The sequence below is a fragment of the Pantherophis guttatus genome, chromosome 1 (genome assembly GCF_059756535.1).
Source record: "Pantherophis guttatus breed Tessera chromosome 1, ASM5975653v1, whole genome shotgun sequence".
In the NCBI taxonomy this organism is placed as follows: Eukaryota; Metazoa; Chordata; class Lepidosauria; order Squamata; family Colubridae; genus Pantherophis; species Pantherophis guttatus.
Genome location: NC_142063.1, coordinates 148643051 through 148670598, shown reverse-complemented (window position 1 = coordinate 148670598; position 27548 = coordinate 148643051). Strand labels below are relative to the sequence as shown.

At 37.5% G+C, this 27548-nt stretch overlaps 1 protein-coding gene across 18 annotated transcripts in view; it reads right to left on the bottom strand.

Annotated features, from left to right (window-relative positions):
- The window catches only part of LOC117670919 (uncharacterized), a 92770-nt gene that overhangs the window by 42136 nt on the left and 23086 nt on the right, over positions 1-27548 (bottom strand). For 8 of the 18 annotated variants that reach the window (XM_087881977.1, XM_087881976.1, XM_087881979.1 and 5 more), the window contains exons 1-3: positions 19170-19415; positions 10965-11077; positions 9886-10014 (exon numbers count right to left, since the gene is read on the bottom strand). The exons of 1 other annotated variant lie outside the window; for it this stretch is intronic. In XM_087881977.1, the coding sequence (XP_087738103.1) occupies positions 9886-10014; positions 10965-11077; positions 19170-19231 (304 nt within the window). In that variant the 5' untranslated portion in view covers positions 19232-19415. Of the gene's footprint in view, positions 1-5655; positions 5842-9452; positions 9609-9885; positions 10015-10964; positions 11078-19169; positions 19416-27548 lie in introns of those variants that run through there. 9 more of the 18 variants (XR_015731139.1, XR_015731141.1, XR_015731142.1 and 6 more) reach the window with 5 other exon arrangements.

Sequence of the window (27548 nt, the reverse complement as noted above, 5' to 3'; positions counted from 1 at the left end):
CCACAAAAAGCTATACAATTTATACATAGCATGCAACCAATTATTCTGTCTTCCTCCTTCCAACATTTTGGCAGAGAAAACACCACACAGCATGGTGGTGTCAGCCTCTTCTGTGATGGTGCAATGGATATAGAAAAGCTAAGTACTCTTGGTTGCACCCTTTGCTATAGACTAGGAGTTTATGTAGACCTTCAGGTAGGCTCTGTCTTATACAATTTGGTTTGCTCTTTGAATTCCTTCAATTGCACTTTAGTTATATCCCACCAGGTCCATCATTTTCAGTTTCTCAGTAAACCAAAGAGCTGATTTGACTTGACAAAAGGGAAGAGATACTTAGAAACAGTATTGTCAATCACTTGAGTCATATTCCATAAATTAACTAAAGCTGATTCCATTGAAGACAATAGGAACAACATTTCCAAAGAATATTCAGGGATATTTTTGGCTCCTTCAGGTATCTGGATTCAACCATTTTATACCGTCTAAAATTGACTAGGAAATGTATCTACAACAAGGAGGGCTTTTCCATCTTAGGTAATCAATTCCACCAATTAGAAAATGAAATCCAGCATGTGCCATGTTGCATTCATAGGACCAGATACCAAACAGAACAAGTCCATGGCCATCATGGAAAAGAAACACTCATCGCTGAGCAAACATTCCACGTAGACACTATAGTAATCAGGATGGGGGTCGGTCCACTACCACATGCAAGATCATCCAAACTTCTTCACGAACAGAAGGAGTGAAGTGGACAGTTCAGTAATAGACTGAATACACTGTTCTGGCCATCCGACCTTAGCAGCATGTGCTCAAAATTGGCAGGCTGCTGTAGGAAGCATTCTTGCAGCAAGATGAAATTTCATGGCCACTCCACTTCCCCACCCTCTGATTCTATCCTGCTGTAGCACAGTACAGCCTGGCAGAAAAATCTGGAAGAGATTAACACACCGGTGTTCTGTCAGCAGGTCTCAGTGACACAAGCCAGGTCAGCATTTTCATCCAAGATGAAATCTTGAATAATAAATGCTTTACCAGCAATTGGTTTAGCATTAAAAAGCAGGACCTTCTGGATGGAGGAGGCACCATTGCGATCACCTTGATTTCTTTGCGTGGGTGTGCACCTCTTCCTCAACAATGCATCCACCCACCCTATTTCCGCCCCTTCAATGATTGCTCCAGTGTTTATTTCCAGGCCATTTCCCAGGCCCTTCTTTACCCCATTTTCTGGAAGAATCTCTTCCTAGCTAGCCATGACAGATGAGTAGTGCTGATTTCGAGCCCATTCTGCCCTCCCTGGAGAGTCACAGGTCCACAAAGTTACCACAGTAGGGTACCCTCAGCACAAAGACTTTTGTAATGGCTAACAAGAAAGAAGCCCGCTTGACAGTAACCCTGTTGCTGGGACCCCCCTTGGAGGCGATGTTCTTGTTTGAGGGCAGAGTTGCTTTAACCAACATGACCATACACCAGAGATCTTCAAACTTGGCAGCTTTAAGACTTGTGGACTTCAACTCCCAGAATTCTCCAGCCAGCATAGAATAGAATTCTATAGAATTCTGGGAGTTGAAGTCCACAAGTCTTAAAGCTGCCAAGTTTGAGGACCACTGCCATACATCCTTTATTATAAAGGACAGCCCTTTGTTCAGGGAAAGCTGCCCTTTAGATGCATTTTTATTTATTTGTTTGTTTGTTTGTTTGTTTGTTTGTTTGTTCAACTTGTATGCCACCTTTCTCCAAAGACTCAAGGTGGCTTACAATGCATTTAAAAACCATATATAAAAACATTAAAACATTAAAACATTAAAAACAATTAAAACTCATTCACACCATTCATGGCTGGATCTCGCCAGATCGCAACAGCAAGATCAACGGCCCCAGGCCTGCCGGAAAAGCCAGGTCTTCACCGCTTTTCGGAAGGCCAATAGGGTGGGGATGGTCCAGATCTCAGGAGGTAACTGGTTCCAGAGAGCTGGGGCAGCCACAGAGAAGTCCCTCCCCCGCAGGCCCCCAGCCAGCACTGTTTAGCTGATGGGACCTGGAGGAGACCAACTCTGTGGGATCTTACCAGTCGCTGGGAGCTATGCGATAGAAGGCAGTCTCGAAGATAACCTGGCCCTGAGCCATATAGGGCTTTAAAGGTAATAACCAACACCTTGAATTGTGACCGGAGACCAATAGGGAGCCAGTGCAGCTCACGGAGAATTGGTGTAATGTGGGCGTGTACCTAGGTGTACCCACGACAGCTCGCGCGGCTGCGTTCTGGACCAACTGTAGTCTCCAAACACTTTTCAAGGGTAGCCCCATGTAGAGCGCGTTGCAATAATCTAACCATGAGGTGACAAGGGCATGAGTGGCTGTGAGGAAAGCCTCCTGATCCATTAATCTAATTCTTTATTTTCTGGTTTTGCTCTTCAACTTTTCTTTGCAATGCAAAATTATAAACATAAGCAAAAATATCCTTCTGAACTTGTTTCAGATTTGAACTTATTTTCAAGAGTATTCGTTATTTTTTCCAGAGGAAAAAATGATCCCTGTATTTAAGCCCAACATCAAGGAAAGAGGTGTACTCTTGAGCCAAAGATCTTAGTTAGGGACCCACAATCCAAGGCCTAATCCTTCCAGGAAGCTGCTTTCCACAGAGAGCCAGCAAGCAGGGAGCCTGATTTTACAAGCACAGGTTCCCTCCCCCTGGATATCTACCTGGGCCAAGCAATGGTTTTCTTTGCATCCTCTCCTTCCAAGGAAAAGATGCTAACCTGCAAAAAACGAAGAGCAAGCCAAGTGCATGTGAAGTATCTAGGCTGTGTTGTCCTTTCTCCTTATGCAACTATGCTAACACTTTCCCCTCCTTCTCTCGCTAAGGTTGATTATCCCTGGACTTAAAATACAACCATGGGAAGGGAGGGGTGTGTGTCTGTGTGTGTCTGTGTGTGAGGGGGGTGAAAAGTGGAATAGGTTGCCACTTCCTGCCTTTCCACTCTTCTGAAGTCCATTTCAGTGGCTCTGTGCTGGTTACCTAGGAAACCACCGTAGAATGGAAGTGGGACTGGATTGCTTCTCCTTCGCAGCGATTGTTAGATATGTCAGCAGTTTGGAATGGTGGATCTTTTCATACAATTGTGTGGAAGCGTGTGTGCATCTGTGTGCATGTACGGATTTGGCAAATCAAAGGCTCACCACCCCCTTTTTGCAGGATGAAATAAAGGTCCGCGTAAAGCAGTGCGGCGCTAAAAAGAAAAGCGAGTTTATAAAAGAGGAGGAACTGGCTTGTTATGTCATGCCAATGCCATTTTCCGTGCTGGTGCAGCAATGTTGGCAGGAATGTGCTTTATCAAGCATGGTTTAAATGATTTGAACAACTGGAATATCCTCTTCTCTCTTGGGAAGATTTCTTCAATTATTCGGCCCTGGGAAAGCCATTTAAAAGGGAGATTGCCCTTCAATGCGTTTTGCTCACAAATAACATTATTTGTGTTCTGAAAAATTAATGAACACGCATTGTTTGTTTAAGGGAGGAAATGAACCCCATCACTTCATTTTTACTGCAGAATTAGTTATTAGGTTTGTGATCACTGTATTTAATTGATCTCCTTTCCATTTTCCTCCCCTCCCTTCCTCCTTTCCCCTCTCTCTCTTTTTACAGTTTCAGTAAAAAATACCATAAAGAAACAGGAGTTGCAGAGGGTCAAATCTGTACATTGAGTTTGATATTTATATTGAATGACGGGTTTTTTTTCCCACTGACAATAAAAGTAAATTTTATCGGAAAGCTTCAGAAGGTAAACAAATTTAAGTATTTTTAACTCATCTTTCCTCAGGTAAATTTACAGCAATAAAAAAAGCAAAAGAAAGCAAAATGACAACTTAATACTAGCAAATATAAGTTTGTCCTATAATACCATTTAGAAGCACAGTCTAAATAGCCAAATATCTTAGCTAATAAGCGAAGAGATAAAGGAAATAGTTACCTAACACTGATATGGCATTTCTAAGGTTCAGGTGAGTAGGTGAAGCTTTCATGTGGAAAATTTATTCAGGCCATTTCTAATTCAGATTATGAGGTTGGCAAAAAGACAAAAGAATTTAGCAAGAAAATTGATATACCTTTTTAAAAATGTTTCTCTAGCTTAACTTTTTCTGATAGTATTTTTTCAAAGCCTTGAAACACCCAAATAATGTATTTTTATGAATTCTTTTCTTAACATATGGAAGAAAAAGTTATTTTCTGAAGACTTTTTTTTTTCATTAAAAAGAATGTATTCAAAAAAGTGTTTATTTTAGGCAGCATTGTTATTATTTTTTGTTAATTACTATTTAAGCTTTAGTTGTTGTCAGCTCTTTGAGGTAGGTCAGGTCAAAAAACAGACCCAGCAGGGATTCTGGAATGTTCTTTATTGTTATGAATTACAACAAGAGAATCTTGAAAGCCTTTGAGAATTTCTCTCTGCCTCATCTTATACCAAATAAAATTAAGGCAGGGTAATTTTGAGGGCTTTTTTTCTCACATTTCCTTCTGTCTCAGGATTAAATAATCTTTTTTGAAACTGCCTACTTAACAGTTCAATCATTCTTTCTCCATTCCCAAGCCCAAATCTACATTCTTTCGATTGTATGGTATACAATGTTAAGGAGATATAAGATTGTTTCAGTTGGATTTTTATTTCATTAACTTTTATGCTGCTGAAGATTCCAGTTTCTGAAAACTCGAACATTACCTTGAAGGAGCACTTACAGTGTAAAGAATGATTGTAAACCATGAATCTATAAATAAGCATCATTCAGTGCATTGGAACAGAAAATCTTGAATATTTGCAAGCCAGTTTTGATAAATGTTTTTAAAATTTATAATCCACTCTTTATGTTCACACCTTTCCTAATTGGCATGTTTTACAGTACAACACTGAGTCTCCGGAGAAAGGCGGCATATAAATTGAACTAATAAATAAATAAATAAACACTATACCCTGATATTAATTGTGGAGAAAGAAAGGCTAAAACAAACAAATGTGTTAAGCATATGTATTTAGGAATTATTTGTGTGTTTGCCAAAAGCTGCCCAGAAAAGATTGGTTTTAAAGTTCAAAGATTTGTTGAACTTGTGTACGTTCTGCTGACGTGTAAGTGGAGAGGAATGGTATTGCACAGATTAGGTGCTATTATGAGAGCTTCATTGTGTAGTAGTTCTTAGAAGAAGTGAATATTCGTATATAATGACTGAGACTTCCCTTATACAAACCATGGGTGTAAATTAAAATGTATGTACTGAGTTCAGAAGTATCTAGGCAGTTAAGATAAATGGTGCAAAATTTTGCAAAGCAGGTTCCAGATCTCTGCGAAGCGGCATTTTGTACCTCCAAACTATTTTCAGAGGCAGCTGCAACATAAATTACATTTCTGTAATGTAGTCTGGAAGTGGATACATAAGCATGGCTTAAGTTGCTTTCAATGTGACCAGGACAAACAAATTAAGTTCCTAAACAACCCTTCTCACCCCTACCATCACTAGAACTTCTCTAAATAAAGATTAGCGCAAGACTATCCTCAGGGACCAGTCCTTCAAAGATAAATGTTCTACTTCTCTACTGAAAGTGTACAGTGGAAATATAAAATATCATATAATCCCAAATGGATGTAATATGAACAGGACCTTACCAAAATTTGCAGCAGAAGTATGGCATCTTATTCGATTCAAAAGCTAAGAGGTATAAATCCAGTTTTTCTTCAACTTTAAGTCTTAAATAAAAGCACAACTTAATGGTAGAAACCAGCCCTTGACAGAGTGGTAACTCTTCCTTCCTTAAGCATCTATGGAGTAGGGAGGAACAAGAGGGGACAAAGGATAAAATATGAACCATGACTCATGACATCACAATACAAATCCCATTATTTGCATCTGAGGTTGGGATATGCAAGAGTGGAATTTGTGTTGTGACATCACTGTACTGTCACCATTACTCTGTTATGCTCATACAGGCTAGGATCTCTGGAACCTGCCCTTTATCTGTTGTGTACTGTTTCAAATGGCTTAACTATTTGATGGGATTTTTTTTTTTCGTTCTCACTTTCATGATAATTCTCTTGTATGACTGAACATCAGATGTGCGGTGCAAATGTATATATTGAAGTTTCTCCCTATTTAGCAATGTTCAGCAACATCAATCTATATATAGTAACTCATATGCATTTCAGTAAAGTGCATTAACATAAGTACTATTACAGTACATAAATATTCCGTATATGCAAATACATAGCTATCATTAATATTCTCCAACACCTTCCACTATCTTGCTTTTCATTAACTTAGCACCACCCAATTACCACAGGGAAAATAGACCACAGCTTGACTTGCTTAGCACAGAATTACACAAATGAACATAAAGTAATGAATGTTCCCTACTGGTTCAAAGTTAATACTGTTGACTTCACCAGTGGCCAAGCCCCTTCCATTCATTATAAATTTCCCCCATAAAAGTATGGGTCCAAAAGAAAATATTTGCATGCAACAGAAAAGCTCTTCCACCTACTCGTGATTGAAATAAATCATCTTTGAAGGTTTTGCCTTCTGAGAATATTTCCACATTCATTTATTTATTAATCATTTATTAATCAAATTTCTATACCGCCCTACTCCTGAAGGACTCAGGGCGGTGAACAGCCAAGATAAAATACAGATAATACAAATATTAAAAATCCCTTAAAATTATTAAATATTTTGGCCGAAAACACAGATTAAAACACCCAATTTATAAAATCACGAATTAAAAAATTTAAAAAATTTAAAAGAGGGGAGTTAGGCCAGGCCAGCTTGCTGAAGTAGAAAAGTTTTGAGAGCACGGCGAAACGTGCGCAGGTCCGGGATCTTCCATATCTCTGGGGGGAGCTCGTTCCAGATGGTAGGTGCCCCCACAGAGAAGGCTCTCCCCCTGGGGGCCGCCAGTCGACACTGTTTGGCCGACGGCACCCTGAGGAGCCCCTCTCTATGGGAGCGTACTGGTCGGTGAGAGGCTATTGGTAGCAGAAGGTGGTCTCGTAGATACCCCGGTCCGATGCCATGGAGCGCTCTAAAGGTGGTAACCAAAACCTTGAAGCGCACCCGGAAGACCACCGGGAGCCAGTGCAGCTCGCGCAGGAGGGGAGTCACATGGGAGCGCCACGTCGCTCCCATAACCACCCGCGCGACCGCATTCTGGACCAGCTGGAGCCTCCGGGTGCTCCTCAAGGGGAGTCCCATGTAGAGAGCATTGCAGTAGTCCAAGCGGGAAGTAACGAGAGCATGAGTGACCGTATTTAACGAGTCCCGATCCAGAAAGGGATGCAACTGGTGAATCAGGCAGACCTGATAAAAAGTCCCCCTGGCCACGGCCGTCATGTGCTCTTCTAAAGACAGCCGTGAGTCCAGGAGGATACCCAAGTTGCGAACCCTCTCCGTGGGGGCCAATGACTCGCCCCCAATAGTCAGTGATGGCACCAATGACTACTCTGTAGAAAGAAATCTGCATTTTGATATTATTGGATCCCAAATTATTACTGGCTGTTCTAGAGTTGTGGTGCTACAGCACATCAGAACAGGATCTGCTTGTATACTGAAGACCCAAGATCAATCCCTGGAATAGGGGGTAAAAAATCTGTTGTGAAATGGCAGAAGAGCCACTGCCATTTATTGACAGTTATTTGGGGCTACATGGCAGCGTAGCACTTGTGGACTGCAAAATACTGGATGTGAACAGCAGCAAAGAGATTCATAAAACTACAATTCCTGCTGCTATCCTGCTGTCATTTTCATCGCTGAATTCCAGATGTGCTAAATAATCAGAGATCTAAACTTACACTTTTATTTAACTTATTCTGAATTTTACTGAACATAGAAGATTTTTTTTATGTTCCTAAGCCCCATAATTGCATTAATTGTCCATTAAATCAGAGGTGAAACATTTCCAGACATAGCGATAGCAGCATCGTGCCATCATGACTTTTCCTTAAATATTACCTAAAACCGTTCACAATCATCACATTCCAAGATATTTTGACAATCTCCCCCAAAGTTCTTCCGAAATCCTATATGGAAATGTCAAAATCTGATTAGCTCTCAGGCAAGATCATCAAATCATCACATTCAACATTTAAAGTTACGTTAACAATTTTAATTATCTGCTATATTATTAATTTGATTCTAAATTAAGGGAGCTACTGATACTATTTGGGGAAATACTATCTAACTGACTTATGGTTTAAGCAATGCACTGGCCATCTCTCTACCATATTCTACATTTACAATTTTCTACTCTCTTCAGTTTAATGCTGAATTGACTATATGATATGCAACCAATATTTTCCTTACAAAAATTCTGTACAGTAATGGAGGATTTTGAGGCTGGATTTGACCACTATCACAATCTCCTAACTGAGGAACTTGGTGCTTATCCAATTTATCGTAAGCTGAGCCAAGCATCCCAGATAATAGTGAGACTGACAGAAAGTAAATCTTTACTTTTATGGGGGGTTTTTTCCACTATAGGCTGCATTCAATAGAATTGTGGTCATTCTACTCATGTGTCTCGTCTTCAGTTCTTCCTATCCATCCCTTGGAGAGGGATTTTCATCTGAGGCCAGAAACAAAAAGTAGCAATTTTCTTTCTAGCTGCAATTTTAGTCTTTTTGTCACATATTCTCCAAAATGGATACAGTATGGTACTTTTGCCATTAAAGTAATCAATGAAGTTGGATTTAGATTAATCAGAACTACACATCCCAGCCGTAGCAGTCTTCCTCTAGGTGCTGATGGCATCTAGGTGCACTGCAATCTGGTTTTATTTCCATCATTTCCAGATATTTTGACTAGAGAATAAATTGTGGAAATAGAAACTCAACATCTTATGTTGAGAGTTTTAAAGGGACATAAGTACATGTCTACCTCCCCCTCTGTCTCTATTTTTATCTTTGTCTCTATATACAAAATCTTATATAATCTATTTTTATATATCAGTACGTGAATAATATGCTTCATAAAATGTAACCTATATTTATTCCGTCTGTCCATGGTTTGTTTTTAAATGCTTTAAATGCTTCTCCTCTCATACACACTCATGAACACTCATATTCAAATACAAATGCACGAACAGTATCCTACCCATCAGCTAAATATTGTTCAGGATAGCTTTCACTACATTTGACAAATAATCCTTTTTTTATATACAGAATACAATTACCATAGGGTCAAACTGAAGCAAATACTTCTCATACTGCAATGATTGTATATCTATAACAATTTTCAAACAAAGAAAAGAAGAAAAACAATTCTGAGTTCTGCTGAAATTTTTTTACACTCTAAAAAAAATCTATTTATAAATATATGGAATGATATATTTCTTTTTTAAAAATATACGTCTCTCTCTATGTGTATTGGTCTTGTACCGCATTAATTTTATCAGTGTCATTGTTAAAAATAAAACTTTGTTGTTGTTGTTTTTTAATTTCAGAGTTCTAAAATAAATTCCTTCTATGCATTAATTCCCCCTTCGCTTCATTTAACGGCACAGCATGAAGGGACTGGGAAGCAGCACAAAGGTTGTTTTGTCTTTTGCTGAGAGTGTTTTGAAATTAAATCACTGGAAGCAAGAGAGAGAGAGAAAGACATCAGGAGTTTGCTTAGACCCCAAACCATCAGAGCTGTGCCTCTTAAGCCTGTTAAGATATATACTGGCTCATGTCCTTCAAAACAATCTCTCCAGTAATTTCACAGGCGTCCCTGAATCTCCTCTTCTTGTGATTCATTGCCGACACAAGCACAACTGTCTATTGAGAAGACAACTTTTCAAGTTCCATGGTGATCCCTCTTCTGAGATCACCCAACTCAAAACGTTAGTCCTAACGAATGTCACAGACCTTGTAATTGATGGCACTCGCTCATAAATCTGTGTGGAACTTCAAGAATGCAGCCCAAAATGCTTTTCTTTCCTGCATGGTGATAAACCACCGCGGTCTGCACAGCACTGAAAATAGTTCTCTGTAGATCTTGCAAGATTCGGGGGAAATCAATATCAGAAAAGGCAATACAGAGGCTCTACTAATTTAATTAAATCTATCTATGGTATTTATCTAAACATTTCCTTGATTTTTCTCATTAATTGATCAGTTCTCATTGCATGCCTTATAGAAGATTTTTTTCCCCCACTGATGTCAGGGACCCAGTATGTGGGAGAAACTGAGGAAATCTCAAATATTGAAATAAATCTTGAGATTCAGAGCATTTTTATTAACCTGAATGAAAAACAGTGATGCATTTAATCATTTCAAATACTGAATCACACTCAATACATATAGTGATTAGGGACTGCTAATCATAGCTTGTTTCCAGTCATAGTTTGTGATCATGGCTAAAAATGGGCTCTAAAATATAGTTTAATGCTAAGAATGATTAAGTTTCACATTTTTGCAGACTTAAACAGTAATACTGAAATATAAAGGGATAGGGATTAAGAGAAGGAAGAGTATGAACACAGAGAGAGGTGAATCAGAAAGATAGAACAGGATAAGAATTTGTTTAATTTTATAGTTGTGACATGTGGTGACAGCTTTATTTGGGATAGACATTCAAATTCTTTTTCTTCCCCCATTAACCATACTTCTGGGGGGAAAAGGGGGGAACAGTGAAATTCATATTTGATATAAAACTTGTCTATGAAATTAGCTCTGGTGCTATTTATGCAGCCCAATCACATACATATCTGGGCCTCTATATGAAGGAAAAATGTAGAGCAGACATACTAGGTTGAGTCTGGAATGGCCAACTAGTTTAAGGGTAGCAGAGGAGAAGCTCCCTGAGAAAAATCTAAGATACTTTCTTACAGAAAATACTCTCTGAATGGAAAGCAATGGGTGCCAATCTTTTGTTGATGGGAAAAGAAATCTAAAATGTGAGTTGTTTAAAATATAATTTAATGTAATTGGATTGCTTGACTTACCTTTGAGTTTCCAGAAAAGCATGTTTCCAGCAGTCATTGCTTCTTTGACAGCCTTAGTTTCTCTTCCACCTCTAGACCGTGATCCCAGCTCTGTCATAGCCTTGAGATGATCTCTAATACAGAGAAATATTCCGATTGCATCCTTACCTAGATGCTCATTCCACCCCACACTTGCTGTCCTTTTTTTAAAAAAGTGTTTTCTTTTTTCTATCCTCCATTATTTTCATGCATTGGAACAATTGTCAATATACCGGTATTTCATCACTGTCCACTTGCCCTTGACAAGAAGGTCAGCTCTGCAGTTGTGGATGCCAAAATAACAGGTACTGTATCCTTAAATATTTGGGGCCAGCAAAATACTTTGCAAAAACTAGATTTGGAAATCACATTTCATATAGATGGTGCCACGTGGACTCTCACAGCTTAACTACCTGACAACCCCTTTCCCCAAGGCCTGACAGCTCTTCTCAATACAAATGTATGCTTTACATACATATTTTATTATCGCACACAGCATGCAAGTAGCACACTCAGTGACTCCTTGTGTTTGCAACAGTGCAGTACTACGGAACCTTGCATTACTCTATACAGTAAATTTATATGCTGGAGAATATAGCCATATATATTGTAGATGTGGATTAGATATTACATAGATATATACTGCTATAATTGGGGCAGGCACAAAGTGTAATGTAAATCATTTTACCAAGTCAGATTAAAGATGCTATTACTCATGGCAATGCAATACCATCCATAATTTCTGTGTTAAACTTGACATTATAAATCCTTTAATCTGAGTATTTAAAAGCCGCTCTATGGCTCATTTTTCAAACAGCATTCCCGTTAACACATTTACTGCTAATGAACCCCTATCATGCTCTTTCTCTCTTAGACAAACATTGTTGACCAACATTATTATGTCTGCCTCAACGTATTTTGTCCTGGGATGGATTTTTAATGTAATTGCTTCCCCATCAGAAAATAAATTTAAAATAAATAAAGAATATACCAATAATACATATTAATTATACTTTCAGGTGACCTGTGTAAAAAAAAAAAAGATCTTATAATGAAGCCACAATAATTAGCCTGTCGCTGTCCATTTTGGGGCTATTGTGTGTGTGTGCTTTCTAGGATTCATCTTCTCCTGGCCCCCTGTGCGTTATCTCCCCCAGTGCCTAGGAAGATATTATAAATAAATGCCATACTGGCCGAAGCAGCTTTCTAATTATTGTCAACCATTTCTGGTGTGACGTGATAGATTCTCCAGAGGACTAAAAGACCCACTACAGGATTTATAACAGGCCTCAGAGCCAAAGCTCGGCTAGAGAGATCATTTTCCCTCAGGATAGATAATTGGTTGACATAACAGCTCAACATCTGAGCTAAATTCATGGATGTGTATATGTGTGTTTTTCCTCGTGTAATCTCCCTGCTTATTATACAAACTGTTTGGTGTATGAAATGTGATGTGACTTGCTATTTAACAGCAAGATAATTTCTGTGCTCCACTTTATTCAGGATGCTAAATACTGTTATTCGTGTATACTGCCATACACGGAGCACTGAAAAATTATTAAGATAAATTTTGGCGATAATAATTAATCAAAACATTCAACACTGGGAAAGTGTTCCTCATTTATGTCATACCAATTTTTGTCTTATGCTTAGTATATTCTTCGTAGGTGGATATTAAATATAATACTGTTCCTTTTTTATCTGTTTAAATTGGACTGCATAACAGTTTAATTTTAGATCTTATAATTTGAGCTGTACTGTCTTCTTTAGTAATAAAACAAATAGTATTATAAAGAGTATGTTCAACTAATTAGTGGTTATTCAAAAGAAAAGCTCGGAAGAAATACAAGCATGTTACAATGTATTTGCCATTGCAATCTGTTGTGCAAGCTTTATCTGATATTTAACCCGTAATATTTCAGATGAAGAATTTTTACCTGAAGACAGGTAATGATTTGTTTTCTTCTGCTTAGTGTTTTTTTTTAATCTTTTTTTAAAAACTGACCTAATGCACACTTTCTAGATTAATTCACAGATTGGCACATAGTTATCCTTAACTTGAGCAGTGTTATGAATTTTGTAATACAGGTCTTGATTTGCAAAACATTTGTGTGAATTTTCAGGTATTTGTTTTTAGTAATTGAAGATTTATAGAGAAATGCATAGAATAGATTTATGAATGAACAATTAGAATTAAAAACTAAGGCTGATCTGTTTTTTAAATGTTTAGGGTTTTAATGTGATCAAGTTGTTCTATTTTTATGGATAGTAGCCTATAAAGATGTTCTGCTATTATAACGTGTCTTACAAAGAAATGCATGTCCTTGTTATACATGTCTGGAGCTCACCAATCAAACCAGCCAGAGGTAGGTAGCTATGACTTTCCAGATATTTCTCAAACCTGCTTAGAAGCATTAGTGGTGCAGCAGACTAATAGCCTGTTATTAACATTCAGCTGCCTGCAATTACTGCAAGTTCGAATCTCCCCAGGCTCATGGTTGACTCAGCCTTCCATCCTTTCTAAGGTAGGTAAATTGAGGACCCAGTTTCGGGGGGCAATAAGCTGACTTTGTATAAATATACAAAAGTATGAAGGCTATCACTTAACGCATTGTAAGCCGCCCTGAGTCTCCGGAGAAGGGCGGCATATAAATCAAATTAAAATAAAAAAATAAAAATAAAAATTAGTAATCGGTTCTGCGAATTGTACTTCAGCAACATTTGTTAAGTGAGTTTTGCCCCATTTTACTACCTTTTTTGCCACATTTGTTAAGTGAATCACTGCAGTTGTTAAATTAGCAACATAGATGTTAAGTGAATCTGGCTTCCCATTGATTTTGCCTGTCAGAAGGTCACAAAAGCTGTTCACATGATCCCAAGACACTGCGACCATCATAAATATGAGTTAGTTGCCAAGTGTCTGAAGTTTGATCATGTGACCATGAGGATGGTGCAATGGTCATAAGTGTGAAAAATGGTCATAAGTCACTTTTTTTCAGTGCTGTTGTAACTTTGAACGGTCATTGAATGAGCTGTTGTAAGTCGAGGACTACCTGAATCCTAGAATAGTGTATCTTAGCCTTGGCAATTTTAAGATATGTGGACTTCAACTCCAGAATTCCCCAGAGGGCATGTAGCATTCTGGGAGTTGAAGTCTACACGTCTTGCTTGCTTGCTTCTAAAAAGGAATTTGCTTCTGCTCTCTAGAGCTGCAGGATTATAGCCCTGATGTCCATCCTTACTAATCACTGTGGAGAAATGTAACCAATCAAAATGGGTAATATAGATCTGAGAGGACCAATGATCTGACTTAATATAAAGCACCTTTATCTATATTTCAGTGGTGAAGCTTTGGCTTATATGTCAGATGTGTCTCCATAGGGGGATGGAGCATCAAATGACAAGGGCAAGCTATGCACTTTTACTTGAGCATGGTGTACATTAAAAAGAGGTGGGTTTTGATTGCCCTGTTAACCCCTATTTTGATGCTGATGAAACACACAGACACAAATACACACCAGCAATTGCCTCTGAATATATCAAACAGGTTTACATCCCTTCTCAGTGATTAATTATAAATGGTCACTGCGCATCAAGAAATATAGATTGGAAGGGAATGTTTTACATAATGAACTTTAGCAACTTCTTTCTTTTTAAAATTAAGCAACTACATAGAAAACAAAAGGGTGCAATATGAACAGCTATATTCTTGAATTGCCTATTGTTTGTTGCGTGGTTATACACCAGTAAACAATGAGAAAGAAAAGAACCCATAATGAATTCAAATTATTCTCCCATTTTAAATCAGCTCTTTGGGAGTATTAAACAAATTTAATGAATTCAATGGAGTTGAGATTCACACAATATTCTTTGTGTTACTAATGTGCCAAAATGTTTACTAGAAAATACTTAATACTTGTATCCTGAGTTGGTTTAAGTGGGACAAACTAAAACGACACATGTCCATTAACTGTAACACCATGAAACAGGAATCTTGGGAGAAAAAAAAGCACATTTCTCACAGGAGCTAATATATATATATATATATGAGAGGAAAAAATCAGCCATGTGAGTTATCAGATGTAACCTTTTGGCATTCTAATAAACTGTTGCTTAGATAGAAATATCAAGCTATTACTAACGGCTATTAATGTGTACATGCTTCATGTAATTTTATAGTATCTTATTTTAATATCTGTAGTTTTAATGAATTGCAATTTAGGAAAGAAACAATTTTCATTTAGTTTATATAACATAATTATGGACCAAATTAACCCCACAGTAGTCTTAATTACATTTAGTTTCATTTGGCTGATCAAGCAATTAACATGCCACAGTATTTTGGAAGTAAAACCCAAGTTACGGTCTTTCTTCAGCAGGAAATTAAAAAAAACACATGTATTTTTTTTTCATCTCATGTGTAGTCACTGTGTAAAATGATCTGTTGGAATAATTTGGGGGACAGCATGTTCCAGAACGTGCACTTCAGCAACAGAATAAAAATGTATTGAGCGCTGTCTGTATCTGTACCCTTTACAGTTTTGTTCCTTAACATATTTGTCCTCTGAAAAGTACTTTTACATATTTGTACATACATACATATTGGAAAGGAAGAGTTAGCTGTTCTAAGCAATAAATAGTAAATAGATACATTTGATAGAAAACATTTCAAGATAAATTAATTTTAAATTTATTCCACCTCCCTCTGAACCATTCAGAAAAGTTTCCCTGTAAAACTGTTTGTACTGCACAACACAGGAATTTTTATACAGCAATAGGTCTCCTGCTGTTAATAAGCCTCCCTCAATGTGTATAGGTTCATGGTATTATACTGTAACTCTTTGCATGTTTCCACAGATGTAAATCCACTCAATTCAGTAGGGCTTATTCCCAAATTAATGGTATATAATCGAAGCTTATGGTACTATAGCAATCAAATCATTTCATTTCTTTTGCAATTGTTGATTAGGAAGTAGCATGGAAATATTTAAGTCTAAGTTCACAAATAAATTAAGGTCATATCCTATGGCTCTTGGGACAGTATCCCGTAGGCCATAGAACTAATTAATCAGTTCTTTATCCCAAATCAAAGGTGGGCTTGAATTATCTTACACTTAGTTCAATATCTAAAAAAGTGTGCCAATCTGCCACTAGAAAAGTGTAGATAGGAATAAGCATGAGCATAGGTGTCTTAATTATACTGTTATCCAAAACATTCAGGACAGTCCAAAGAATTCCATTTTACCTGCTCCCCGTGAGCCTCTGATTCATTGGATTTTGTGACTGAAAAAGTAATTTTTTATTAGATTTTCTGGTTGAATGCCAACATTTTACCTGTCACATCACAACTGATTCTCTCCTTGTAGATTCTGCAGCCTAATTCTGAGACCATCAGACCTATAAATTTATGGCATGTTGCAGCAAAAACAAAGCAAAATGGACATAGAAACATCCTCAGCTGGGACAATTCTGTGTAACCAAAGATGGTTATGAAAACGAATATATCAAATAATATATAGTTCCAACCGTATCTTAAAGAAGATCGAATTTTAGAATTTTTTTTATTTTTTTTTTATTTTAGTTTATTTTGGGATATAGTAAAACAAAGTAAACTTGTGATGTGTTTTTACACATAGCATAAAAATGCAATTTCTTTGCAATTCCTCTATCCTATGTCACCTAAATGCACATTATGCCAATTTCATTTAAAATACAATGCTTTAAAGAACCTTTACACGCACATGCTATTCAATTAACCCTTACCTGAAAATTGGGTACTGTTTTTTTGGTGGTCATTGACCAAATAAATATTATTGATTGATATCTGCGCAGCAATCTACTTTTAAATTCTAATGTATTCAGTATTGTAGCCCATACCTCATTCAGCCCAAAATAATTGCCTGTCAAGAACTGAAAACATATGAGAATACCTAGTGCTACTCAGTGGAGAGTTAAGATGCAGCTTATTTCAGTTTTTCTATTCTTTTTATTTTATTTGTTAAACAAAAATTACAAATTCAAACAAAGAAAATAAGAAAATTGAACTGTGACAGGCACATTAAGCACATCAGTGCAATTACCCATGCCCCCTTAGGGACTTCTTAAATATGGAAAGGGGTCCACAAAAGTTAAATTAGAATGAAAACTGTGAAAGTTAGTAGCTGAGATAACTGAATCAGGTAAGATATTCCAAACTTGGACAACTGTTACAAAAATCAATTTTTTAACCATTGAGTTTAGAGCAGTTTACATTAAATTTAAAGTGGTTGTTTGCACATGTTACATCACAATTAAAGCCAAAAAAGTCATTTACAGGTTAAGCATTACTATATACAATTTTGTAGCAATAGGTAAGTCTGGTGTTGTAATTCTAAACCATCCAAACTAAGCTATTTTACATCTTTGCAAAATCTTATATCTTTGCAAAATGCAACAAACCCTATCAGCACTACAGTGTAAAGTAACTTCTATAGATGGGCCCTGGTAAAACCATGAAGAAATGAGATACCATAATTAAGTGCAACTTAGAATGTTGTGATAGATTTGAGAAATAATTAAAGGAATTAAAGTAGATGCAAACTTTGCCAGGAGGATGTGCAGTGAAGAAGTCCTGGTTATAGAAGTTTGTAACTCGAAGAAGTCAGAAAGAATGGGAGTCTAAGGTAAGTAAAGTTGATAAACTGCTATAGGAAGGATTTAAAAAAAGCTTCTTGTTGGATAGCTTGGAATCAGGGAAGGTGATCAGACTGCACTGACAAGAAGATCTAACAAGGGGATCTATCCTCACTGAAATGAAACTCAGAGGAACCAGAAAAAGCATAAGAAATTGGAACTGGATTATAGCCAGAATCATTGTGAAGTTCAGGGAACGGGTAGGAATTCGTAAATTCCTCTGAAGACTTGAGAAGTTCCAGAATAACTTGAGAGATGCAGAAGTATTGATAAAAAAAGAGAAATAATGAAAACGCTACCATTCCTCTTCCTCCATTTAGAGACCTACACCAACTTTTGGTTCTCTTCAGTTTTGCTATTTATGTATGAACTATCAACTTCTATGAAAGCAAATGTCGAGATCCAGCTGTTTCAAATGCATCTGTTTCAAATATTGGTTATTCTGCCCTGAGTGCAAAATTCACCTTAAGTGGGCATGTTTGATTTTCACATGCTTGTGGTTTTTGAGTTCATTAGACCAATATCATTGCTAATATATAAGCAGCTCGGTTTCATTTTTTTTTCTTTTACCATTTTGGCATTTACTTTTCATTTGGCAAATCTTTAGCTACAAAACTTAACCATTGTTTTATTCTGAAAGTGTCAGATATTATTTATCAAACGGTATATTCTTCTTAAATGATTCCAGATGATTGCTAACAATGAAATGTGATGCCCTGACCCTTCATTTAGCAAATGATGTTATCCCTCTATTTTCTATCACTGCTTCATCCAAATCACTCACATTCTCTATTTTTCTCCTTTTCCATTGTCACTGACTTCTTGCTAATCACCAGGAAACATTTAAGTGATTATTTTTACCTGTACTCGTTGTAATAACTTATAATTCAACCTTATATAATTATTGCTCATCTCTAGCCACTTAATCAAGATGAAATGATTACAGTGTTGAACCAAGACTATCTTTAGCCATGGAAGTTTACTGGATTAGCTTCCAGGCACTAACTGGATTGAAATGTGGGAATATACTTCCAAAATATTTATTGTTGTTCAGTCGCTAAGTTGTGTCATGACCCCATGGATACCACCTGTCCTCCACTCTCTCCCAGAGTTTTCCCAAATTCATGTTCATTGTGTCAATGAAATGACATCCATCCATAATATATATGTATATAAACATTTATTCAAAGTAAGGCCATATAAACTTTGTGACTTAAAGAAAAAAAGTGTTTCATAGTGTGGGAGAGGCTTGCAAAGGATCTATAGGCAACTCTTTAAATCAGCTAAGTCATCTCCTTTGATCAAACAGCCGTTCTTTGTGGTGTAGCAGCGTGATCTTCAGTGAACACCTGTTTTTGACTTAAGGAAATGCTAGTAGGGAGACAGATTGTGATTGCCTTTTGGGAACAATAAAAACAGTTCAGTGGTGAACCAATGACTGAGGGGGCTAGTGAGCCCCTTAACTTTGTGTGGATAGACAGCCATCTGTCAAGATGTTTTAATTTGGAGTCTTACCCTGAGGAGCAGGAGGTTGGACTCAATTGTCTATATGGGTCCTTCTTGTTGTAGGATTCCATGCTTCTTTGTCATATTGCAAAATAATAATAATAATAAAGATAATTTTATTATTGATGATTGGCAATGCTGAAAAAATTGCTCTAAAATTATTCTCCTTATCTCCTTTATTAAGGAAGAAAATACTGTACTGTAAGAAAATACTGTTCTCTCTCTCTCTCTCTCTCTCTCTCTCTCTCTCTCTCTCTCTCTCTCTCTCTCTCTCTCTCTCTCTCTCTCTCTCTCTCTTAGCTTAGCCACTTATAAAACTTCACTGGGTTGTTACTATCTTTCAAACAAAACTATTTGTATTTTGATGGAATTATTGCTACATTCTCAATAAATGCAGAGTCCCCAACTATTATGCTATCATGATTTACAGAATAACCAAAGAGCCTTCTGATTGATACTGATGTAGAATAAACTCATAGAGAAACCAAGGATTTCACTTGCGTTTTCATTAAGCTTCCAAATAAATAACTAGGTGAAGTGTATAATTAGATCTTAGCATGGGGTTCCATGTAACAAACTGTGAGAATAACCTTGAGGAAAGGAAGAAAGAACTGCAGCCAAGGTGGTCAGATAAAAGAAAGCTAAATTCAAAGCAAAATGGAATTTGAGAAAGAGCTGACTTTCCTTACTTCTCTTTAGGATAAAGATGTGGAGAGAGTTCTATGGAGATTCTCAGTCATCCAAGTCATGGTTGTCCCAAAAGTGCTTTAAAAAAAAAAAGAAAAAAAGAGGCAACTGGACTTTCTTTGTCTTTCCTTGAAGATGTTTCACTTCTCATCTAAGAAGCTTCTTCAGTTCTGAAGAAACTTCTTGGATGAGAAGCAAAACCTTTTCAAAAAAAAACAAAAAACAAAGTCCAGTTGCCTTTTGAAAAAGCACCTTGGGGATCTAGAACCTTATTAAGCCAATATAACCAATGTCAATTTTAAATAAATTTATATTACAATTCCCCCCAAAAATAGGGCTTTTTTTCATTCTTGCTTGTTCGAGCCCTACCTACCTGCTATTTAATTTCATAGTATTTGCCAAAGCATTCCTGAATTCTATCTAAAAACAGTCCAACATGCCAGTTAACAAAACAATCAGAAACTAACATTAATAAAAATGGATAGTAAGTTCTAAACCCAGCAGAAAGGAATAAAAGAAATGTCAGGACCTTTAAAAGTAATTATTTATTCAAAAAAGATAAGACTAATCCACACTTTCTATCATTTTTAGATAACAAAAAGTAAACAAGCAAGCAGGCAAACAAATCTATTAGTGGAAACCTACTGTGAAGGTCAACTAAAAAGAAATAGGCAGTTTTCTCCTACACTGGTAAGCTATGTTTTCTTCATACATCCAACTCACACATTTAACTGTACATTTTAATAAAATTAGGAAAGTATATTGTTTGTAAAGGTTACTCGAACAAAGAAACACTAAACTCAGCTACAAATTATATGGTTTCTACAGTCAGACACATACTGTAAAGTAATAGATAAAGAATTAAATGGTTTCTTCTCACTAATTGGCAAGAAAATCTACATGAATAACCAGGAATGTTTTAATAACAGCCAGTCCCCACCCCCACCCCCCAAAAATCAAATCATCTAGGGAAACTTGGCACTGAAAATTAAAAAGAACAAAACACCAAAATTAAACATCCCTTTACAATTCTCTGCATTTTCTGCATTCCCTCCCTCTCAATTTTTTGGCTCTTCAATATGGTGGCAGAATTCTTTTCTTCTGTTCCTGGAAATAGCCCCCCAAAAATTAATTAATTAATTAAATATATATATATATATATATACATATATATATATATATATACATATATATATATTCCTTTTAATTCCTTTTAATATATATAAAATATAGAACGAAGCAGCACAAACGTCTGCAATCTGAGCTGAGCTTTGAAGACCAAATAGTGAGCCCTTGAGTGAATTGAAATATGAGCTGCAAAAGCCCTTTAAACCCTCCAATCTGTTTTAAATTATTTTGATGCTTCTATTTAAAGGTTACATTTTTGTTTTGTTATGAGCCCTAGTTTAGTAATACAAAACCTGGCCAATATCAGCGGAGAGCCAATTCACAGATTACACACCCAGGGACTTTCCTGAGCTAACCTAAAGTAAAACAGCATGCTTATTCTTAGTAATCATTCTGACCATGAATGAACTTTTCACATCTTGGCTCATAAAATAAACACATCTATTCAGTGGGAAAAATAAATTAACTAACCTGACCAGCACATCAGTATACATTACTTACAGTTTCTGAGCTTGTTAAATCAAGGGGAAAATCACCCATGATTTCATTTCAATTTTGAAAAGTATAGGTCTACATCAAAATATTGCTGTTGGTAGAAATACTGGATCTTGGTTAGGCTACAAGCATAAACCAATCAAATATTTTATTTTCCTTTCCTTTTGCTCATGGCTTAAATTAATTGTTGCATTTAATTACTGCTTAATTCCAAATAAGAATGAATAGAATAAATATATAATCGCTCTGAAACTCTTTAAAATCTTCAAAATAGTCTCAATGGTGTAGGAAACTGCTAAATGTTTGTTGCATTGGAAAAAGGTATATATTGTATATTTAAATAGTAGAATAATAGAATATAGCAGAATAGTAGAGCAAATTAGCAAGTTAAATAAATATGCCTCACTAAAATGATACATGACATAAAATCAGACACTTCCCCATTAGATCTTGTGACCCATTACACCTACATATTTATTATGTGTTTTATTATTTATCCTGCTTATTTTAGTCGTTTCTATGTCAAAGTCTCAAATTAATACTACAAATAAGCACTGTAGAAACAGTGGGGGAAAAAGGAAATTCTTCCTCTTTAGTTTTTTTAAAAAAATTAATAGCAATTGGTATATCACAAACAGCAAGATGACACTTTTGTCCTTTGGACAAATCCAAAGAGGGCCATTCAAAGGACTTCAGAACATTCTGTGTCCAGGCAAATCTGCATGGAGAAGTTGTTTCCAAATCAAAATCAGGTGTTTTTTTTTTTTTTGAATGAAGCCCAGAAACCTGACCAGAAACCACTTGATCAGATAAAGAACTTGCACAATATCCTGCTATCCTCAAACCCCAATTCCCGCTCTTGAAATTCCATTCTGAATTAACTCAAGTTCAAAGCATGCTTTCATCAGCTACTACCATGCAATCCTTTGTACGAGAGCAGAATCACAAAGATAATAGATAGATAATAGATACTGTAACTGATAACAAATAATATATCCCTGTCTTACATGTTTCCAACAGTTAAGCATTTTATATACATATTTTTCCATGTTCTACAAGTGTTTGTGTGTGCGCATTGACCAATAAATCATTCTAAAAATATTGCTGCTCTTTTTTCCAGCATTGTACTCAGCATTTGGGCTGAGACGTCAGCTTGAATGTAATTTCAGTGACCACTTTTCCCCCCCATTGACATTTTGAGTTCAATTCCAGTAAGTACCAATGGGAAATTCCTAGAGGCCAAGCCATTTTCTGTGAATTAGCATCAAGACAGTGAGTCTTTGTGTAGCAGTTAGTTGTAACTTGATTCAAAATGCATATTTGGGGATTTCTGACAAGACTAGCTTTGTTTTTTATGCTAATAGAAAAAGAGTCTAGGAATCTCTTGCATTTTTATGATCAAAGCTGATCACCATGAATATGTCTGGAAGCACTACTGAGTGACAGAATTTTCAGAGACAAACATGTTACAGAGATTTTTTTAAAAAAGTATTTCAACAAATATTCCTTTTAAAAGATTCTCTTTAGGGAAGAGAATCCAACTCCAATGGCCTTCTTCTCTTGTCCATCTGTCCAAGTATTACTTATTCTGGCAGCGGTATTCGGGGTCTCAGAAGTCCACATTTTGCCAGTTAAGACCCTTCGCTGAGAGGCGGTCCAGATAGAGCTCAAATCACATTCCCATTGATCCTAGCCAACATGGTAAATAGTGAAAAATGCTAGGAATGGTAATTTATCTACAACCAAAAAGCCATTCCTGCCATGAATGAAAATTGACACTGTAATTTATGCAGGGAATAATGCATGCATTTCTAACACCTGGAATAATGGGATCTATAGGCTCCCTAAATCTGGTGAACCATAGGTTTTCCTTTTTAGATTAATTTATGGAAACTATATTTAGCTACCTACTAGATATCAGAAACGCTTCTTCTTTTCTTTCTTTTCTCTCTTTCTTTTTTCTTTCTTTCTCTTTCTTTCTCTTTCTCTTTTCTTTCTCTCTCTCTCTCTCTCTCTTTCCTTCTTTCTTTCTCCATTTCTCCTCTTCTTCCTTTTCCTCCTCTGTCCCTTGTTCCCCTTTTCTCTCCTCATCCCCCTTCCTCCTCCTCTCCCGTTCTCAAATCATGCTTTAGCATTAGGTCAAGGTCAGAGGTGGGTTTCAGCAGGTTTTGACCAGTTCTGGAGAATCGGTAGAGGAAATTTTGAGTAGTTCGGAGAACCGGTAGTAAAAATTCTGACTGGCCCCGCCCCCATCTATTCTCTGCCTCCCAAGTCCCAGCTGATTGGGATGGAATGGAGATTTTACAGTATCCTTCCCCTGCCATGACCACCAAGCCATGCCACGCCTACCGAGCCACACCCACAGAACCGGTAGTAAAAATTTTTGAAACCCATCACAGGCCAAGATGTACCTGTTCTGAAAGTATCCTTTAAGCCCATTCTATCTCAGACTTCAGAAATACAGACAGCCTGAATGAAAGACTATAGGAACCCTCTAGAATGAGAAGCTTTTGAGTCGCCATAGATCAGGAAAAATATTTGGCCCTTGTTGAAAAAGCTGCCTCTTCCACCGACACATTTGACTCTAGATCAGGGGTATCAAACTGGCAGCCTGCAGGCCAAATGCATCACATGCAGGCCATGCCCAGCCCAGTTCTGAGAAGGGGAAAAACATCACGAAACATCACGTGATGGCAATGTGATGCCATGAGTTTGACACTGGTGCTCTAGATCTGCTCATTGCTAGATCAGTCATGCCTAGTATTAGTATAAGTCCCCCTAAATATGACTCCCCGGTTCTAATACAGTAGAAAATAAAAAGCTGTTTATATACCTGTTGCAGAAAAGCAATGGGAGAGTCTATCCTGAAAAAGATTTTGCTTTGAGACCAGTGGCAACACGGCATAGGGGGAACATAAATTCTCCCTCTAGGGAGATTCTAGGACAGCTCCATGCACACCTTAGGCCTTTTAGATTACTTGCAGAATTCTATCCTAAGACTCACACTCCACCCTTGCTCATCTATTCTAACACAAACTAAGTATTGTGATCCCTTGCAAAACTTTATTTCATGCTGATAGGTGCTCAGAAGGCACCACAGCTAGATAGATGACAACATTCGGAGCAGAAACACCTTCAGTCTGCCAATTCTATACTCTTTGTGGACCGTTCTGTTGAAAGTAACCAATAGGCAACTTTCCCAAGCATTGGTGCTCAGCGTTCTTTATTTCTTTTATTCTTTTACTCTCGAAACAGGTAAAGTTGCATTAACCCTACTTAAGAATGGAATTAAATAGTTTATCCAGGAAACTCAGAAGTTTCACCTTGTACTATTTGACTTAGCATACGTAGCATTTCCACCAAGCCAGTAAATCTACATGGCCCGTCAGGAGAAAAAAAAAAAAATCTCAGTATTCAAATGCTGAACTTCGTATTTGTTTTCCAAATGCCTGGACCTCAAAGCTAGTTAATGAAGCTAATCTAAGTAGTCAGAACAGCATGAAACCAAATGTTTGTAAATGGCAAATGTTTGCAAACCCTGCCTTAGTCAAACCTTGTTGATTTCACTGGGATGTATTTTCATGCAATATGCCATTTTTTTAAAAAAACCGGAACAATAATTTCATTTTCTGGTAAGGAAAGGCATCGTAGTTTGTCAATTTGACGTACCAAGATCATAGTCATTATTTCTTATTGTCTTGAAATTTACCGTTTCAATTACTGGGCCTCCTTACAAGAAATGTTAACCCTGATTGTATGCTTAGAGCTAAGTAAGTATAAGCACTCCATAAAACATTGTTATTGACTGATGTATTAATAGGGTAAAAAAGCAAATTAAGAATGCTCCAAGTCTTAAATTAAATAGCACACCTGGACAGGTATAGAGATCTGTAAATTGGATTACATTATAAAGAGCAACAACATCTGGCATGTCTATTAATTATCATTAATTAGATTAGTAGTCATTTCCTAATACGGCATTTAGAAAGGTACATCAGGAATCTGTATGATTAAAAGACTGACAGTTATAGGACCCCCATATTTCTTTCAGAGTTATTCCATGTTTTCAGAGGGTCTCTTTCTACACCTGTTTCATTAGATCATTCTACAGTAGTTATTCACTTCAGTTCTGAGTTGGTGGCAGTGGTGAAATCCATTTTTTTACTACCGGTTCTGTGGGCATGGCTTGGTGGGCATGGCAGGGGAAGGATACTGCAACATCCCCATTCCTTCCCCACTCCTGGAAGAATGGTACTGCAAAATCTCCATTCCCACCCCACTCTGGGGCCAGCCAGAGGTGGCGTTTGCCAGTTTGCCACTCCGAACTACTCAAAATTTCCACTACTGGTTCTCCAGAACCTGTCAGAACCTGCTGGATTTCATCCCTGGTTGGTGGTCTACATCAGGCAATCCCAACCCCGGTTTTGTGGCCGACTCCACAGCCATGGCCCACTGGGAACCAGACCACACAAGCGGTAGGCCAGTGTGCGAGGGCAGTAAGTTCCAACTGCACAAGCGGTGGGCACATGCACAAGACCATTCTCTCTCCCTTTCTGCCACCGCTGCCACTGCTGGTCCACAGAGCCAGAAAGGTTGAGAACCTCCGGTCTATATCCAAAACAATATGATGCAACTTAGACACTGGACCTTCTGGACTAACTTCTCTATTAACGACCCAGACCAGCTCTATCTTCTCAAGAAACTCTAGAAACTCACTGGAGCTTCTTTGGCCATCCTGTAAGCATTACTTACCTGAATGGCTTCCTTCAAGTAGGGAAACTATAGACAAGGACTCTACAGACAGACACTCTACCCCACCACATCACACATATATAGTACATACACCGTGTGAGCAAGTAGTTCTCATTTGTAGGCATTGGCAAGAAACAGTTCTATGCAACTGCAATCTTCACCCACAACATCTTCCCCTCCCACCTCGTGTCAGCAAATGAATTGCTGAATTTCCTGTACCGCTCTGTTAAGAATACTTTGAATCTTACATTTGGGTGACAGTGATTAAATTATTATTTCATGTTACTTTTGTACTGGTGAAATTAGATTTGATTTTAACTCCATTTCAGAACCTATTTCACTGTGGAGGTACTGAACCAGATATTATCCAACATTTCTTTTCTGTTAGCAAACCCTTTTTCTTCTCCCTGTTAATTTTCACAAGTGTTTGATCCCTCCCAGCTCTTGAGGAAAAGGGATGTGCTGCTTTAATTTATGGAAAGCTGTGTGCTAGTCTCCTCTGTTTAATTTTGTTTTTATAGCATACTATAATTAAGTCTTTATTTGAAATTCATATTTAAACCATTGCCTGGTTGTCATGGAATTGTTGGTAATGTGTGATTACATTATGTTGTCTTTTGCCAGGACACTCCTGTAAATGAGGCATTATCCTCCGAGATTTTCTTGGCTGAAAATGTGAGTAATTAAAAATGTAAACAAATATTATCCATTACATATGCCACTGTAATAAGTACTTCACTATAATACAAGTTAATGGCTCTTTAGGGATTAAGCTTGATCCTGCTATAGCATGTTTCATAGGTATATAAATAAACAGTTCAGCATGTGCTATGTTAGATGGGGTTTGAAAAAACCTTGAAGATGGGAGAATCGTGGCCCAACAGATATATTGATTTTAAAGTCTACCCCTTTTAAAAAATATAGACACATCTAGAAAGATAACCTCACCAATCCATAGGCCAGTGATGGCTAACATTTTCTGGACCGAGTGGCCAAAGTGTGCCCAAACCCCCAAAATGCAATGCATGTGTGGCCCCATACATGCACCCCGCTCCCTATGCATGCACACATGCCCCCTGCATGCCCCCTGCCCCCTATGCATGCATGTGTGGCCCCCGCATGTGCCCCCTGCGCATGTGCATGTGGTCCCCCACATGCACCTCCCTTCCTGCATGTGCAGCCTCGTGAATGCACCCCGGCTCCCCGTGCATATGCATGCGCCCCACCTCCCATGCATGTGCATCAGAGAACTGAAGATAACCTGGCCGGCAGTAGGTACATGCATACATGTGCAGCAAAGCTGAACTGGGGCAACGGCTCGCATGC